General features: G+C 42.9%; 1 protein-coding gene across 1 annotated transcript in view; it reads right to left on the bottom strand.

The window, feature by feature from the left end:
• CNTNAP2 (contactin associated protein 2) overlaps positions 1–19,155 on the bottom strand; it is a 1,395,900-nt gene that overhangs the window by 416,571 nt on the left and 960,174 nt on the right. Inside the window, 1 exon segment of the mRNA XM_032592507.1 lies at positions 17,102–17,258. Within this exon segment, the coding sequence (XP_032448398.1) occupies positions 17,102–17,258 (157 nt within the window).

Below are 19,155 nucleotides of genomic sequence, written 5' to 3'. Positions count from 1 at the left end.
ACATTAAAAAAAACCCCACTTTATTGAGCTACTAATGTCCACAGTATTTCAAACATTCTAACCAAAACTTCAGAGGTTTTCTCCATATGACATAGGTTGTTACTGTCACCCACCCAGGCTGGATGAGATTAAGAGAGAGGTCTAGTCAATAGGTCAATAACTGTTTGGGAGAACAGGACATTGTCCATTTTCCTTGCTTAAAATAGTTATCTTTAGGAAATGGAAATCTTAAAAAAAATTCTGTATTAATCTAAAATTACCACATACATTATATGTATCTTTGGAGGAGACTTTCTACCCTTTCTGATATGTGTAGTTTTATTGACTTATTATAGTAAATATTAAACCTTAAAAATCTGCTGTGAGTATATAGGAGCTGACTTTGTAGATGAATGCCAATTTAAATTGGTTTCTTTGGCATTTAATAGCAATTCAGTTTTGCTCTGTGTAATTAATTATGGGATTATAAATAATTCAAATTCTGGAGGAAATATCCAGACTCTCTGGAGGAGAGTCTTCAGACATCTCCAAATCATCAAACTACTTTTAAATATGTCAACTTGTCTTAAGAGTCAAAAACTCCATTGTCTTATTACTTGAACTTGAACCAACAAAGTATTTTATTTTTTTTTATTTTTTTTTTTTTTAAATTTTTTTTTTTTCAATGTTTATTTATTTTTGGGACAGAGAGAGACAGAGCATGAACGGGGGAGGGGCAGAGAGAGAGGGAGACACAGAATCAGAAACAGGCTCCAGGCTCCGAGCCATCAGCCCAGAGCCTGACGCGGGGCTCGAACTCACGGACCGCGAGATCGTGACCTGGCTGAAGTCGGACGCTTAACCGACTGCGCCACCCAGGCGCCCCCCAACAAAGTATTTTAAAAACATTGCTTTCTTTATGCAGATTTTGCTGGTGTCCTCAGTTTTCCTTAATAAAATCTTTCTTTTCCCTTTCTCATTTTTGGATACTTATCCTAAATGTTTACAAAATAAATTTGGGTGCAAAGACTACAGAAGCTTTTCATGGCCTACAATCTGTATACCAGGCAGTCAATCAAACTTTAATTTTAATTTGGAATGAATGTGATTATATGTAAATCACAGTCATTTGACGTATTCAACATATTCAGAGATATTGGCTTTAATTTTCTTTGAACTTTGACTATTAGTAATATCTTTGGTTTACAAGTATCAGTCCTTGAACTCGAGGAAGTATAGGCCAAGGGATTAAAAAGCATAAGTCAAGCAGATCAGATAAACTCTGACAATTATAGATTGCTTTTCACACTTGGTTATGGAAGAAAGAAGACATTTTTGCTATATTCCTATTATAACCTGACTCAATTTTTTAAGTCTTATTTTCTGAAATCTGTGGTTTTAATAATGTTATAACTTCATGAAACCCTGGAGGATTCATAAAAATCCTTACCACCCATCGTTGAGGGTGATGGGTAAAGGACACACGTAGTTGGTAGAGCTCTTAACTGCCCCTCCCCTCGGTCAAGACACTTTCAATATCCTTTCATACTGGACTTTCAACTCAGATTTCATTTGAGCAAGTTACATCCAGCTCAAAGGATATTTGCACCTTATTTAAATTTCAAGGAGAGGATAGTTACATATATCTTGGTTTTCACAATGTCAACGTCCCTAAATTCTTCCATGTACTATTTAACATTTTTTATTAAAATAAAATTAGTCCCATATGAAAAGGCTACATGCTGTACGATTCAACTCTATGACAATCTGTAAAAGGCAAAACTATGGAGACAGTAAACAAAATCAATGGTTGGCAGGAGGTAGAGGCGAAAGAGGCATGAACAGGTACAGTACATTTTTAGGGTAGAGAAACTGTTCTGTATGATCCTATAATGGTGGCTACATGTCATTATGTATTTATCCAAACCCACAGAATGTATAACACCAAGGATGAACTTTAATGTAGACCCAAATGGATCATCATTATGTGTCACTGTGGGTTCATTTATTGTCACAAATGTGCTACCCTGGTAAAGGACGTTGATGGTTGGGAGAATAGGGACTCTGTGTACCTTCCACTCAATTCTGCTGTGAACCTAAAACTGCTCTATTAAACTGTATTAAAAATAAAATTAGCTTATTTGTAGTAGTATGTGAAGTATACAACTACACAACTAACTTCTTAGAATTCCTCATATTTCCAAAAGCTTGCCAGTGACTGATGGGACCCAGAGTTAAAAAAAAAAAGGCTGGAGGGGCGCCTGGGTGGCTCAGTTGGTTAGGCGACTGACTTCGGCTCAGGTCACGATCTCACAGTTTGTGAGTTCAAGCCCCGCGTCGGGCTCTGTCCTGACAGCTTAGAGTCTGGAGCCTACTTCAGATTTTCTGTCTTTCCCTCTCTCTACCTCTCCCCTGCTCATGCTCTGTGTCTCTCTGTCTCTCAATAATAAATAAACGTTAAAAAAAGCTGGAAATTCATGGTAGAGTAAGACTTTGGACTGCATCTCTAGAGAGGAAACCTGCTACAGAGTTAACGGGAGTCTTGGCGATGACTCTAGTGGTTTCACAGGGGACCTGGGTGATGATTGCAACTGGTCAAGAAGGACAACTCAGCTGGTTAAAGAGGAGATTTGGTTTGGAGTCATGATGGCCATGACTTAAGACTACAGGAAGACAGGTTCCTGGGAATGGAAGTAGGTTCTTCATGATGACAAAAAAGAATGGACTGGGCAGGAAGATCCCCGAAATGTGAGGAGATGGGAGGAAGACCTAGACAAAGACCACAGACCCTGTTTGTACAGGAAAAGGCAGGTGACAGGAAAGAAGCTCAGTACTTCTCAGGTGAAAGTGATTAGGACACGGGTTGAAAGTCACCTGTGCACTATTCCCAAGGGGGGGGCTACAGAAAAGGACCACGGCAGGAGCGTAAGCATTACTGGAGAAAATAAAGGCATCATATATATGTTTACACTCACTAAAGTAATAATGTTGGCACGCTAATGGGAAATCAACAGTGCCATGCTATGCACCTTAATTTAATAACAGTTTTGAATCATATGGTTCATGCATATTTATTCTGCCCATTCTTTCTAGAAACTTTTCTGGGTCTCCTTATCAATCCCAATCGCCACACGTATTCTGTTTCTCTAGGATGGGAGAGGTATTGACCACTGTCCCTTGGTTTACCTTGGTCACTGCTCTAATGGACAGCCCCACTCCCAAGCTCCCCGCAAGGATTCCTGGAGGATAGTGTATGGGTGCATTTCCTTCTTTCATCTTTCTCAAAGACATACTGTAGTACAACTTGATGCCTTCCCTGCTGTATCTCCCCTATTTTTAGCTCTTTGATCCATTGTACTAGCTCCCCTTTCTCTCCAGAGAAAATATAGCATCATGGTTAAAATCATCACTCCCAGCATGAGATTGCTTCCATTCATCCCATTCACTACTTATTGACCGTGTGGTCCTGGGCAAGTTCATCAACTTGCTAAGCCTTGGTTCCCTTATTTACAAGCTTGACCTAAAAATGGTACCTACTTCATAGGGTTGTTGTGAAGACTGCAGGAAGATATGCAGATAAAGTGCTCCAAGCATAGTCAGCATTTGGGAAGTAACTGCCTGCCAACAACCCACGGGGAAATGCCCTGGCTTGGGAGCCAGCATTGCAGTTACAAAGGACCTCGAACTGGGTGGCTTAAGACAACAGAAATTTACTTCCCAACAGTTCTAGAGGCTAGAAATCCAAAATCAAAGTGTCTCCAGGGTCATGCTCTCTCTGAAGGGTCTAGGGGAGAATTTGACCCATGCCGTTCTCTTAGCTTCGGGGTGTTTCTGGCAATCCTCAGCATTCCTTGGCTTGTAGACACATCACTCCAATCTCTGCCTCCATCCTTCATCCTGGTATTCTCCTTGTGTGTGTATCTTCACATGGTTTTCCTCTTCTTTGTGTGTGTCTGTTTCTGGGTCTCTTCTTCTCTTGTTACAAAGACACCACTCATATTGGATTAGGACCCACCCTAATGATTTCATCTTAACTTGATGACATCTGCAAAGACCTTACGTCCAAATAAGGTCACATTGACAAGTAATGGTGTTAGGACTTCAACATATCTTTTTTAGGGGACACAATTCAACCCATAACACAAGGGAATGGATTCTTGTACTGAATAGTAGACTGTTTTCCTTCCTTCCTTCCTTCCTTCCTTCCTTCCTTCCTTCCTTCCTTCCTTCCTTCTTTCCTTCCTTCTTTCCTTCCTTCCTTCCATCCTCCCATCCTGTCCCGTCCCCTCCTCTCCCGTCCCCTTTCCTTCCTCTCTTCCTCAACTGTTCCTCATACAGAATACTTGTCAAATTCCCCAACCTCATTTTCCATGTTCCAGTTTTTCAGTATTAGATATAACACTTCAAGTGAGGTATAACAGATACTTGCTACAGACTCCTATGATTGGGACACTTGACTGAGGTGATATCAAGAGTATTTTATTTTGTTGTGTATTTTGGTAGCCACACGATACTGATGCCTCAGATTGGGGTTGGGATAAATTATAACAAACTGATTTTTACCTCGTCTTTTGCTCTCAACTCATAACCATTTCTCATGCCCCTTCAGCCCCTTTATCTATTTCTGAATGCAGTCTTGAGCGAGTTAATACTGATGAACACAGTCTGAAGTACTCCTAGAATTGGAACGGATATGCACCCACAGGAAATACTGTGGGTAGTCTGAGCGGCTTCTAGACTTCAGAGCCTGGATGAAGCATCCTGGGGCAAACCAATGGCAAGATACACCTGCTGTGGAAAATAACCCATCACTAGAACAAAAAAATCCAAGCTGTCATGTGCATGGTATCACATTCCTTCCAGACTTCCTACCCCACAGTGTCCCTGAAAAGTCCCTGAGAAGCCATCAGTATTCAGTCCCTGAAAAGCCATCAGTATGTTTATGGAAGCCCAAGAGACAGTCTATGCCCTTGAAAAGAAGGGGGAGGAAGGCTTGGGCAGTGGCCGTCCAGATGCCCCGGCCTGACCCTTCAGAAGGCTGCCGTGTTAGTGTCAATGATGGATTTCTCCCAATATTGACTTTGAATTATAAACAGGGTTGGATACTGGCAGCACAAAACCAACATATACATTCAGGATCGAAAAGGTTGCTCTTAACAAGAAAGACTGGCTATTTCATATCACTGTTGTTTTCTCCTTCACCACATTTCTTCATTTCTTTTCCTCTTGTCTCCATTTTCTTTTCAATATTTGTATTTTGCATTGACATGTCTATTTAAAATGTAACAAAGATTAAATGTGATTACTGTAATGCTTTCTATATTAGAAATAAGCAGTGTGGATAGTCTATACTGGGGATAATTTGAATGTGGTTAATTGGGACTTGACAGGATCATTCTTAACCATTTTCTTGGGAGGGTTTTCTTTCTCAGGAAGGTTTTCACAAGTTCTCTTTGATTTGAAAATACACACTCTACAGCCCACCCTTGTGTCCTAGTGTTACTTTGTTTTCCTTATCAAAGAATCCCCCTCCCTTTGATCAACAGGGGGGTTAGAGGTGCCAATCTCCCCCATCCACCTCCCCACCCTGATCCAAAGTCAAAAACTCACGAATAACCTTTGATTGTCCAAAACCACAATTACTACTGTTCACTAGAAACCTTTCTGATAACATAGAGACAGGCATATTATTTATTTTATGCATATTATATATTCTCACAATAAAACATGGCAGAGAAAAGAAAATGTTCTTAAGAAAATCATGAAGAAGAGGAAATGCACTTATGGAACTGTACTGTATTTATTGAAATAAGTGTGCATAAGTGCACCTGGGCAGTTCAGCGGTGGCATCGTCTTGTACTGTGACTGGACTGGTAGAATGCACAATGGAAACTCACTGCACAATTGGCGAAATGAATGAATGCGACGGATAACTCCAGAAAAATCCATTTTATAATTGACTATTGCATCAAGGCCCTTAGAAAACAGGACAGTTTCCATGCAATGAAGTACACTGACCAAAATATCCCCAAACAATAATGGCAGGAAAGAATACTGCTCATTATTTTCCAGCCCTTGTCCTAGCTATGACGCCTCACTGCTGGTGGAGTTGGGGCTATCTGGATCATGCCGAGTTTAACAGGCTATAAATAATAGATCAAGGCTAGATGCAGGCTAATGGCACCTGCCATAAAACGGGGTATCACAATTGGAAATCTCCTAATGCTCATAATGTCCCTCTTTAATTCATGGGTTATTAGGAAAATAAGAAAATGGATAAAAACCCTCATTATGCACTCATTTCTCTGCCTGTCAATTAAAATTAAAGGAAAAAAGAAGGCAGGATCGGATTTGTGAAATTAAAACGTGTGAAGGGATCAAGGAGACATCTGAAATCTTCCAGCGGGAGGCATACCATTAAGGCTGCCCACCCCCCCTGTGTTTCTCAGGACCAGCAGGAAGGTCTGGTGCATCTCTGGTACCTAGCAGGGACTCAGACGTGGCTGAACGACTGGATGTATAAATGAATGTTTCTGAGTTGTAAAAGCTCCTGGCATCAGCGATACAGTCATCCGCTTGAAGGAGATCCAATCGCAGATAAGAATGGGCAACCCATCCTCCCTGGTCAAGAGAACCATACGTCCAAGGAAGACCCTACGTGTTCTCCACAGGGGCTTGAAGCTTTTCCATCAGCAGGCGATGTACGGGCAAGGGAATGTGGCTTTGGCCATAAGATTACTTGTAAGGACGTTCTTTTTAAATTTGCTTCAAGGCTAGTCTACCAGTCAACCTTGACTCTACACCAACACGAGGGAGAAAAAGTTTTGCAGGGTGTTTTCAGTGACGCCAACCATAGTAGAAAGTAGGTCTGTAGGTTTTCTATTGCTGCCATAGCAAATGACCAGAAACCAAGGGTCTGAAAACAGCACAGAGCTGTCCTCTTACAGTTCTATAGATTAATACTCCAGCATGAGTCCGACTGGACTAAAATCAAGGTGTTGTCAGGGCTCAGTTTCTTTCTGGAATTTCTGGGGGACAATCCATTTCCCTTGCCTTTTTCAGCGTCTAGACGATACCCACACGCATGGCTCACGGATCCCCTCCTTCACCTGCAAAGATAGCAATCCAGGCTCTCTCCAATCTTCCTTCCATCACCAGATTTCCTTCTCTCCACAGCTGGGAAATGTGCTTCATTTTTAAGTACTCTTTTGATGAGACGGTTCACCAACCTCGCATCTCAAGGTTTTTACCCTTCATCCATCTGCAAAGCCCCTTCTGCCATGTAAGGTAACATGGTAATGGGTTCTGGAAATCAGACCCTGAACATCTTTGGGGACCATTATCCTGCATACCACACACACTGCCTATAGTAGGGGTACACCCTTCTCAGTGATGACAAAGATAGGCAGGAAAGTATTATTATCTGGGTACATCTCCTCTCATTCTCCAAGTGTCCTGTATTTCCATCTCAGTCATTTACCTTCTTGCATACAGAGTAAATTATTTCATATTAATATAAGGCATTTAGCTAGCTGAACACAATGAGCATGCTTCCAAAAAATGAATAAACGTATTATACATCATATATAATAATGCCATATGTATATTTAACATATATGTAGATATGTGTAAATGAATATATAAGAACAGATACACGTATTCGTATACGCATATTATTAGCATTTTAAGAGCTATCTTGGTGGAATTACATTATTACTCAAATACAAAATCACTTTCCAATTTTCGCTGCCCAGGGTAAAAAGAATATCTTCAAAGAGTCAAGTACGGGCGTCTCTTGTGCATTATATTTCACGACAAAAGGAAAGTTTACACACAGTAAAAAAAAAAAATAAATCTCTAAAGAGCTACAGGTTTAAATCAAATTGTAGATAGTTGCTGAGTAGCTAGCGACAGGCACAGAGGATTTATAAACAGGAATGAGGTGTGGGGTTTGGCCTCGTGAGGCTTACAGTTTGAGAGAGGAGACAAATAGTTATAGGTAAGACACAAAATAACATTATAATAAATTGGCTTTGGGAACGAGCGAGGCAAGCTTTTATTTTTTTAATTTTTTTTAATGTTTATTTATTTTTGAGACAGAGAGAGACAGAGCATGAACGGGGGAGGGTCAGAGAGAGAGGGAGACACAGAATCTGAAACAGGTTCCAGGCTCTGAGCTGTCAGCACAGAGCCCGACGCGTGGCTCGAACTCACGGACCGTCAGATCATGACCTGAGCCAAGTCGGAGGCTTAACCTACTGAGCCACCCAGGTGCCCCTAGGGAGGCAAGCTTTTAAGTAACAGGTTTTGGTTAGATGTTGGGGGGGGGGGGGGGGCAAAGTGGGGGAGAGCTCCTCGAGAAATAAGCATGGAAGCTGATCTTCAGTGGGGAGTGATGTTTGCTCCGCAGACACGAGATGGGATATTTTAGGTGCAGGTCACGGGCCGGCGATGAGGAAGTACACACGTTCTCAGAATGGCCGTGGTGGACAGTGAGGTCAAGCTGGGCGGGTAAGATGGGAAGAGACTCTGGAGATCTCACCTTCTGCCTGGAATGTGAATGTGAATGTGACGGCCGGAGCACTGGAAGCCCTACTGGAGCCTGAGGATGTGGTCAAACTCTAAGAACACTAGAGCAGGTTGTTGGGAGGAGTGTGGGCTACTTTTACATAATAGGGAAATAAGTTTTCATCTTGCTTAAAGCTTATTTCTTTATATATATATATTTTTTATTACGTGCAGTTCAAGTTAACCAGAAATCACTGGTTCTTAGCCCTGGCCACACACTCGAAATCCTGGAAGTGTGCAGAATCTGGGATGGCCAGACCTGACCCTCAGAGATTTTGGGTTTGATTACTCCGAGGCAGGGCCTGATGATCAGTAATTTTCAGTGCTTCCTAGGTGGTTCTAGTTTCTATGAAGCCAGACGGTGATAACCACAGTTATAAAGTCGTTGGATGGGGGAGCGTCAAGCTTCGGAATTATTTTGGGAGGTTGCTAGAGTACTGCTCCGAGGTCAGGTTTAGAAGTGAGCCGTAGCAAGAGACAAGCTGGAACCACAGAGGGCCAGGCATCTGCGAAAGGCCCAGGAGAGGCGGTAAGGAGGGTGTGATGGTGAGTTTCGCGTGGAATGGATTTCACCTTCCGGAAGTACACAGGGCGAGCAAACAAACGGGCTGTGTCACATGTGGCACCCCCATGACCCGCTTGCCACGGGGCCCCAAAACTGCTTGCCTGGCTCTTCGGCCTAAACTGAACGACATGGCTTTTGACTTGATCCTTTCTTTACTCATGGTCGATTTTTAGGGAGACCGCAATTTTTTTTTCATCCCAGAAAATAGAAGAGATCTCCCTCTTTTTAAAGCGTGCCAGGGAGAGGTGATGGAAAATGAACTACGCTTTTCTCAGAAAGCCTTCTTGCGTCTTCGTTCTGTTTTTCGCGAGATGGCTAAATAATGTCTTCTGTCGGGAGTCCATTTAGCATTCTGTCGGTGGGGTGCATCTTTCTCTGGAACCTGCAGCGCGCTCCGAACATCTGACAGGCTCACGCCTGATTAATCCCTCTCCCTTTCCTGTCATCAATATTATTTAGGGGCAGTGGTCAAACCATATTGACACTCTGCTGACATCTTCTCCGGTGCCCAATTACCTTTCTGTCATGACACAATCCATGAGGTGACAGGAGGTTCTATGCTGTGCCAAGTAAGTTGGCACCAAAATATCCCTGAGACAGAACATAATGTATCATTTTCATGCTTTCCTCTGGAAATGGGGAGAGGCATTTCCCTACCCCCATCGCTAAGAGGTCTTTCAACTTGCAGGGCTGCTTGGCATCTGGAACTCTCCAGCACCCGCCTACCTGTGCCTCGCTCATATTTCCTATTTCACATCTCAGGGTGAATTCCTAATGAAAGAGCAGAAGCCCTCGCCTGGAGCTCTTAGCCCCGACCCACATATTGAAAAGTAGTTACACTTCTAAACGAGCTTAGCTGCTAGACTTTCGAGGAATATCCTATTTAGATGCAACTTCACGGTGCAGGAAATCTGACCGGTAGACTTCAGAGAGGAAGTAGAAGGACTAAAATCCAGGGGGTCATGGAACGTGTCTGAAATCTGCACTGTGCTGAAATACACTGAAACTCTGGGGCCCAATCAGTTTAAAGTTCCCTTTTTCTGTCTTTGCTTTTTAAAAAATTTTTAAAAAATATTTATTTACATGTGAGAGAGAGAAAGCAAGCGCGGGGGAGAAGCAGAGAGACAGAGACAGAATCTGAAGCAGGATCCAGGCTCCAAGCTGTCAGCACAGAGCCCGATGTGGGGCTTGAACTCAGGAGCAGTGAGATCATGACCTGAGCTGAAGTCGGATGCTCAACTGACTGAGCCACCCAGGTACCCCATCTTTCTTTGTGTTTTTTAAGCAAAGCTTAACTTAAATTAAGAAAGATAGCCTTCATTAGATTAGAAGGTCAGCTCCATTTATGTCTCTAAAAAGGAAATGTATGGGTAACTACCCATTTTAATATTTCATTTCACACACACACACACACACACACACACACACACACACACTTATTTGAATATTGGCTACTGTTTTGGTTGGTTTCGCGACCAGAAGAGCATTACTCATAACTGATACCCATACTATTCGTAATATCACATCCTCTAATAGGCAAGAATCAGACGACTGAGAATGTTGTCTCAAGCAGGATCCCAGAAGGATTAACGGCACCAGCATGAGTTTTACAGAATTCAGATCGAGATAAACCGTAGTCTTCTGCAGGTAGGTAAAGGCTAGTGGCCTAGATGTTGTGTTTCACCGTGCTACATGGGAGAGGAGTGCTCTCCAGCTTTCCTAGAAACTCACCCCAATACTGGGGACAACAGAATCAAGAAGAGAGTAGCTTTTGTGCTGTTATCGAACATTATTCTTCTATCTGCTTTCTTAAGAGTCTGGTTTAATATTGTTTTGTTATGTAATGGGATGCCTGTGAGGGCCCTTACTTTTCCATATAAGATTTGGAAACTACTTTTAGAAATTTTAAGCAAACAGGTTACCTATAATCACGGCCAAAAATCCAAAGGGTAAATAAGATGTAGAATGGGATAAAGACAAGACTCCTTCGTCTACTGGGTTAACTCTTTTTTTTAAGCTTATTTATTTATTTACAGAGACAGTGAATGTGGGAGGGGGCAGAGAGAGAGAGGGAGGGAGGGAGGGAGAGAGGGAGAGAGGGAGAGGGAGAGGGAGAGAGAGAGAGAGAGAGAGAGCATCCCAGGCAGGCTCTGCACTGTCAGCATGGAGCCCAAGGAGGGGTTCCAGCTCACCGCCGTGAGATCATGACCTAAGTCAGAATCAAGAGTCTGTCACTTACTTAACTGACTGAAACACCCAGGCACCTGCAAAGTAAACCATTAACAAGAGTTAGCACAATGGAGCACCTGGGTGGCTCAGTCAGTTAAGCGTCTGACTCTTGGTTTCGGCTCAGGTCACCATCTCATGGTTCATGAGTTCGAGTCCCACGTCGGGCTCTGTGCTGAGTGTGGAGCCTGTTTGGGATTCTTGCTCCTGACCCCGCCCCCCACTCATGCACTCTCTCTCTCTCTCTCAAAATAAATAAATAAACATTAAAAAAATAGTTTATTTTGTACGGTTTCCAGAACTTGCCTATATGTATATAAGGGTTATGGCTGTATGTGTATTTTTTTACAAAAACAGACTCATATTGTAGATTCTTCAGCTTTCTTTTTGTATTTTTACTTTGGCTATTTTTCTATGCAAGTGTTTGTGTATCTACTTCCTTCCTTCCTTCAACAACTCGATAATATAATTACTTAAGATTCTATTGATGGAAATTTCTGTTTGGGTTTGTTTTGTCTTGGCTGCTATAAAAAATGGGGAGAAAAGTACCTACATTTGTTTGTATCTATTTAAGAAACTAAAATGCCATATAGTAAAAGGTTCAAAGAATATCTGTTAAAGGTTTGATAGCAAATTGCCTTCATTTTAATATTTCTTTTTGAGAGAGAGAGAGAGAGAGAGAGAGAGAGAGAGAGCATGAGCACAGGAGGGGCAGAGAGAGGCAGACAGAATCTGAAGCAGGCTCCAGGCTCCGAGTTGTCAGCACAGAGCCCGATGTGGGGCTCAGACCCACGAACCGTAAAATCATCACCTGAGCTGAAGTCGGACACTTAACGGACTTAGCCACCCAGGCGCCCCAGCAAATTGCCTCTATAAGGCAGCTTGTTTGCCACACTCTACACAGAGCATATTTAAAAATTTTACAGACTTTATGCCTGGCTGCAGAATATCTCAGCATGAGTCTGGAGTTTTCGAATTGTGGTTCTCCCACTTGTTAGCTGTGTGACCTTGGGGAAGTAACTTAACCTCTCTGGGACTTAATTTCCTGATTTGTAAAATGAGCATAAAGTAAGTACCTTAATCGTAGGGTCACTGTAATGTGTCAATGACATGGAACATTGGAGCTCTTGAAACTGTCTGACACGTGATTAACATCCCCAAACGTTCACTATTGTGATCTGAGCCACATGGCAAACGAGAACGCACACGCAAGCATTTCACTTTGAGTAAAAGTAAAGACGTTTCATGGAAAGACGCTATCAAAGATGAGATGAAACTGTTTATAAATGGTGAGAAAATATATAATGATTCCTTTTCAAAACATTCAAAGTACTTAACAATTGTTGGTAGGAAGCTGAGCCCAATGTTTCTGGTTTTAAAGCATTAAAGAGGTTCTGCTGTCTATATAAAGTTGGTCATGGCTTATTTCTATTTCTAGGCCAGGAAGACAAGCCAACTCCATTCAGGGCCAATGGAATGGGGCACAAGTTAGTATGTACCTGGTCTTTTCTAAGACGGAGGTGGGAACTGCTCCCTGATTGTAACACAGAGACTGTGTTAATAGCTTTTCACCTCCCTCATTTCCCCCGGCGTATGGGCTCATGTTGGCCCGCACACAGTTACCCAGAAATTCTCCAAGGGCAACGAGAAAAGGGCAGTGAAGCAATGACTAGCACGCCTTCACTGGTAATTTCATTTTTGGCATTGCTAATTTCAGATGTGATGAGTGAGCTCATTGAGTCAGGCGGCAAGAGACCACGAATTACCCAGTGGTGGGCACTTAGCTGAGACCAAGGCTCACTTAATTAGGGTTCTGGCACGGTAGGTGGGACTATTTACTGTTGCTGAGAATAGTAAATCATAAATGTTAAATTACGTTCAGTCTCAGAAATAACTGTGCAAAACTTCTCACGGCACAGATAATCAGGCAATCATGGAGATGGTGAGAGTTCTCATAGGTCATCATAGCTTTGCTACGAGGCCCACTTGTGTCCTGAGCTATAATCTCATTTATCCCAGCTTCATTTTTGTGTATTTTTCTCTAATAAATAAGAAAAAATGCTTAATCTAAGTTTTAGAGTTCCTCTAGAAAAAAAAAAAGAACATAAGACATGTAGTCTGCTTGGTTAAACTTTAAGTTTAAAATTCACATATGGCTAGTTAGACACTAAATTCATAAATCATTAAAAAGATGGAAAAACAATGTGAGTAGTCTTCCTTGATCGTGATATTATAGGAAAACATTGAACCGGAAGTTTGGAAATCTGGGTCTTGGCCTTCTCTCTGTTTCTCATTTCTAATATAATTTTCGGAAACTTATTTAAATTTTCCTGGGCCCCAATTTATGCAACTGTAAATTTATGCAACTATAAATTTATGCAACTGTAAAATTGTTAACAACTTTAGCTAGGGTTGCATTCAACATGCAAATAGTAAAAATAATATGTCCTACTCTAATGTTTAAAATAAATGTGTATTTATTTTTGGGGGGGGGAGAGAGAGAGAGAGAGAGAGGGAAAGAGAGAGAGAGAGAGAGACAGGGCATGAGTAGGGGAGGGGCAGAGAAAGAGGGAGACACAGAATCCGAAGCAGGCTCCAGGCTCCGAGCTGTCAGCACAGAGCCCGACACGGGGCTCGAACCCACGAACCGCGAGAACCTGACCTGAGCTGAAGTCAGACGCTTAACCGAATGAGCCACCCAGGCGCCCCTCTAAAGATTCATTTGGAATCATGAAGACTTGCACTGAAAATTATATAATTAAGAATTGCAAATAGCTATGTATCCCATATTATACAATTTACAGAATGTTTTCATATCCTATAATCCGTTTACCGTCTGCCAATCAAGATTTATTTTTATTATACAGACAACAAATCTGTGTTTCAGAGTGGTTGAAAGCTTCCCTCAGAAGTGTCAAATCTATGTCATTTGTAAAGCATCCACATAGCAAGGCCTTTGCCAGGTGCTGGTGAATTCAAAGACCAACAAGACATCACCAAAAGCTTTCTTTCTCGTGCTAAACAGGGAAGATCCTTTTAATAGCTATTTACGGTGAACATATTCATTATATATTTCAGTTTTCTCAAAAGATAGTGCTTCTGTTAAAGGGGACATCAGACAAGTTTCACAGAAGCAAAGGGGTGGGGTGTCTGGGGCCCCGAGAAACTGTCAACGGTTACGATCCGATCACGTCTTGCCAGAGCAATGTGTGTGAGTGCCGTCGAATAGGTCTGTCTGCGATGAGTCTGCTCACTTTGGTCTGAATTCGGGTGTGTTCTTGGAAATGATTTCAGACGCAAAGACATTTCTCTGAAGTCTCTATTTCTTACCGGCCATCCCATTAACGGCACCTCTCTGGATTTAGACACGATGTTATGCTGGCACCTCCAACTTAATACTTGCCAAGCGGAACTCACCATCTACTGGCTCAAAGCTTTATTCCTTAGCCTGATGCATGGCCCTGCTTCCACTCCATTTCCAGGTGCCCAAGGGGGAGCCTACCCACATTCCTCCCTTACTTCTCACAGAGGCCTAACTATCAAATTTGCTAGACACGTCACAACATCTCATACACTTTCCTCCTTTGTGGCTGTGCCTTCGTTCACCTTGAGCCCTTGATGTCTTTCAAGGACTGTTGTGACATCCCCCTCCCCCTCTGCCTGCTCCATCAAGCCTACCTCCACAGGGCTCATCACTGGGAAATCCAAACTCCCACCATGCCCCGCAAAGAACGGAAGTGCCGATGTCGAACTGCCCACATGCTTAGCGTTACTGTGGCTCCTCTTGTCCACACCGCATTCCAAATCTACTGCGCGGACGCTTGCTCAAACTGCTTCTCCTCCAAGACGATCTTGCGAGGATGAGTGTGCCCAGCAAACTCTTTCTTCTCTCTCAAGCATCCTTCTTCCTGTGAGCACTTTACTAACCGCTCCCTCCACTCCCTCAGTCAGACTTAAATTTTCTTCCATTAGTTTTGTTGTATCCTGTAATACCTTTATCAGAGCACTGATTGTATTATGCTGCCTGTTTCTGTGGTTTTTTTTTCCCTACAACTGGTTTTTGAGCTCTTTCAGGACAAGATGCAAGTTCTATTTACCATTCTATCCCTAGCACTCATCAGGATGTCTGACAAAAATGAATTTCACTTGGCTATATGCACAAGATTTCCCTTTTTCTGAATATGTCAACTGTCTTCTGTGGTAGGATGAACCCTCCGCGTTGCTAGACAATGAACCACCCGGGACAATGCTCCCACTTCTCCTTCTTGGAGAGGACACAGTCAGCTTCTCGAAGGGCCTGGGATTCAACGTTGAACTGACTAATGGATCCGAGTCTATGGAACTTGCTTAAGGACACACACACCAGTAACAAGCGACAACAAGAACATAGGTCAAGGCAGGGATTCTTGTCCTTGTCATTCAGTGTTTTATCCCCAGTACCTGGTACATAAGATGTTCAATCAATATCTGTTGAGTGATGGTAGACTGACTTAATGAATGAAAAGTCAACTTCAGAGCCCTGCCTTTGGCTTCTGTTCTCCTGACTTCCAGTCTTTGCGGAGTGTGTGAATGTGTGTGTAGAGACAACTTCCAAACAAATAAACTTAAAAATTGAGTTTCATGCTTTTCTCTTTACAATAGACCACGATCAAAGAGTAATGGTAGCTACTTGCACATGCACGCACATGCACGTGCACACGCAATTCTAAAACACTGAAATATACAGCCTTGCTAATTCATTTCATTTGCTAAGAGAAAATTTGGAAAATAGGTAGACACCCTACCTAGAAATCATATAAGTTTACAATTAGAATTAGTTTTCAGTTAACCGGTAGAATGAACTTGTCTTGTAAATTGTCTTTCTAAGTAGTGTGAACCAGAAGCAGACGGAAGTAACCTGTGGTTGTTCTTGGGAAAATTCGGAGCCCTGCTCTCTGCTGCTGGCCGGGGGCAGGAGAGGAGCACAGAGGGTCCTCCCTGCTTCTGAAATTGTGAGAAGCAGGTGTGTGATATGTATTTCTGGGGAAAGATGTACTTGGGTTTACAGACTTTCACCTAAGTTCCGGGGCCTCTGTTTTGCACACGGAATGACAGCTGATTTTATCTTTATCTTTATCTTTTATCTTTTATCTTTATCTTTATCTTTATCACACAGATGCAGACCCAGCCATTCACTGTGAAGCAGAACAAAAGCCAGGAGAGGGACGGAAGAAACCCAAGATGGATCTTTCCTGAACTTGATCTGTATCAGAGTTATAAACAGTTCAAGGCACGAAGAAACAGTAGACAGGCAAACACTGTTGCTCAAGATAGAGCAAAGAATGACGTTCTCCTTTCCCTTCCCCCTCCTCTTTTTCTCTCAGGCAGCTTCTCAAAGCAAACATTGCAGGAGGTGGAAGGAGACCATTTACCGGGGACTCTCTCACACGCCTGCCCACGGGCTCCCTGCCCACGGCCATTCCCTCTGTTGTTACTAAGCACGTTTCATAATGTAAAGCACCATCTTCTACATGGCTCATTATTCTTCTCTCTGAATAAAATGGGAACGCATCAATTTTGTGCCTGTTTATTTCTGAACGCACCCGCTGTAATGCTGACCTCTTTCTGCTTTTATGTTTTTTGGTGTGTTCCTGACATTTGTCACCTGGGTTACTTCCCAGACACTGCTACCCTATTGTCCTATTATTTCAGCAATTTTCAAACGGTCTCTTCTACCGAATCGCTCTGACCTGAAGGCCCGTGGGGAGGGGAGCATGCACTCACCACTGCTTGTAATCCGCATCGCAGTTACAGTAGTACTTTGGGTCTGTGCAGTTTCGCTCTATGCCGCACGCACACTTCTGGATCCCGGGCCCGGAGCCGCCCCAGTAGTAATGCTTCTCGTTGGCCTTGCCGACCCACCAGGTGTAAGGACTTCCATCTATGAGAAAAGGAAACGGCACAGTCAGGTAGATGAGGCACGCCCGCTTTAATGCCACACGCACACCCTCGCACCCAGAGGTACCATCGCGGTCTGGTAGACCGAACATCACTTTACCCTCTTTAAAAGTAAACGTCTTTCAACGTTTATTTATTTTGGGACAGAGAGAGACAGAGCATGAACGGGGGAGGGGCAGAGAGAGAGGGAGACACAGAATGGGAAACAGGCTCCAGGCTCTGAGCCATCAGCCCAGAGCCTGACGCGGGGCTCGAACTCACGGACCGCGAGATCGTGACCTGGCTGAAGTCGGACGCTTAACTGACTGCGCCACCCAGGCGCCCCTAAACGTCTTTCAATAATAGGAATATTTAATAAAAAATCACGATGGGCAATGGTAAGTTTCCCCACCAGAATGTGCACCTCCTTCCCTGGAAGACACTTTGACCTTGAAGCTTCAGGAACTTAGGTGCCCCCCAGTGCTGGCCATATGGGGACACTCCTGATGAAGGCATATAGACCGTGCACTGATTCTGTAAATTACAGCTGAGCTCACGACTAGCCGCGCTCTTCTGTGACATGAGAGTCTGGGGGATCACCGACTATTAGAGCCAGATGACCTTCATTGTGTCTTAAGGCGATCTCCTTATTTTGCAGGTAAGGAAACTGAGGTCTAGAGAGGCGAAGTGACTCTTTCAATCACACCGCGGATCTGCTCCCAAACCAGAAGTGTGACACTGTATGTCACAAGATATTGTACAACGCTCTTACGTAATACACTTTCCTTTTTGTTATTTGGCCTAATATGCACTCATGTATTCATTCATTTATCCACTCATCAAACAGTGCTTGAGTTTCCACTGCATGTCAAACACTCTAAGAAACTTGGCAGCATGATGGAGATAAAGATTGAGTTTAACAAGATTTATGACACACGGGAGCCTGAATGAGGGAAAAGAGGTCATGAAGAAAAGTTTCCCGGAGAAGGTAAAGTATTTGAGCTATGTGTTGAAGGCTGAATGGGCATTACTCAGGTGAATAAGGATGTAAGAGAGGTAAAGGCTTGTAGGAAGAGGGAGCAGAATGTAAAAAGACAGAGAGGTAAAGTTCTATATGGAAAAATATATAGGAGTGTGTAGGTAGAATATGGTAGAATAAGGCTCAAAGGGTAGCAGGGGTAGGTAGTAATAGATGGGAGATGAGGGCATATCACAAAAAATCTTTGTCTAAATGAGAAGTTACTTTGCACTGGCTTATTTTTGCTTTTCAGTGTTTATTTCCTCCCAACTTAAAGAGATTGAACTTCGTCCTGTAAGTCATGTGAGCCAATTAAAGGATTTTAAGCAGGGAATTTTCATAATCAAATTTGTATCTCAAAGATCTATAGTAAGGTGAAAGATTTCCAGGGGATAAAGTCAGGGAGGCCAGAGGTGATGCTCCCACGTTAATACAGAAGAGAAATAATAAAATAGTAGTGGAAACGGAGAGGAAGAGAAAATAGGAAGAGATTAGCAAAGTATAATTGGTGTAGACTGTTGGGATTAGGGTGGCAGAGAGGACAGGAAGAAGGTGTTGTGGAATAATCCCAGGCTTCTGGCTTGGGTGATGCGTTTCACCAAGATAATGGGGGAGGAAGATGAGAAGCTTAGGGAATGTGTTGAAGAAAGGGTGATGGACTTGATACATAAAACAGGCGATTGGATGTAGAAGTCTGGGTCTCAGGAGCATTATTGGGCTGCAGGTCCCATTTTAGGAACCATGAGGGTAAATGAGCAAATACTGGTAGCAGGAGAGATGCAGTTGGAATATTTTAGATCATAAGAGCACTTGGAGAAGAGAAAGAGGCAGATGGCCATGGTGGAAGTCAGGAAAGGGAGCAGTCAGAGAGGGAGGAGGGAAA

Source organism: Lynx canadensis, chromosome A2 (assembly GCF_007474595.2).
Source record: "Lynx canadensis isolate LIC74 chromosome A2, mLynCan4.pri.v2, whole genome shotgun sequence".
In the NCBI taxonomy this organism is placed as follows: domain Eukaryota; kingdom Metazoa; phylum Chordata; class Mammalia; order Carnivora; family Felidae; genus Lynx; species Lynx canadensis.
This window is presented reverse-complemented; position numbering and strand designations above follow the sequence as displayed.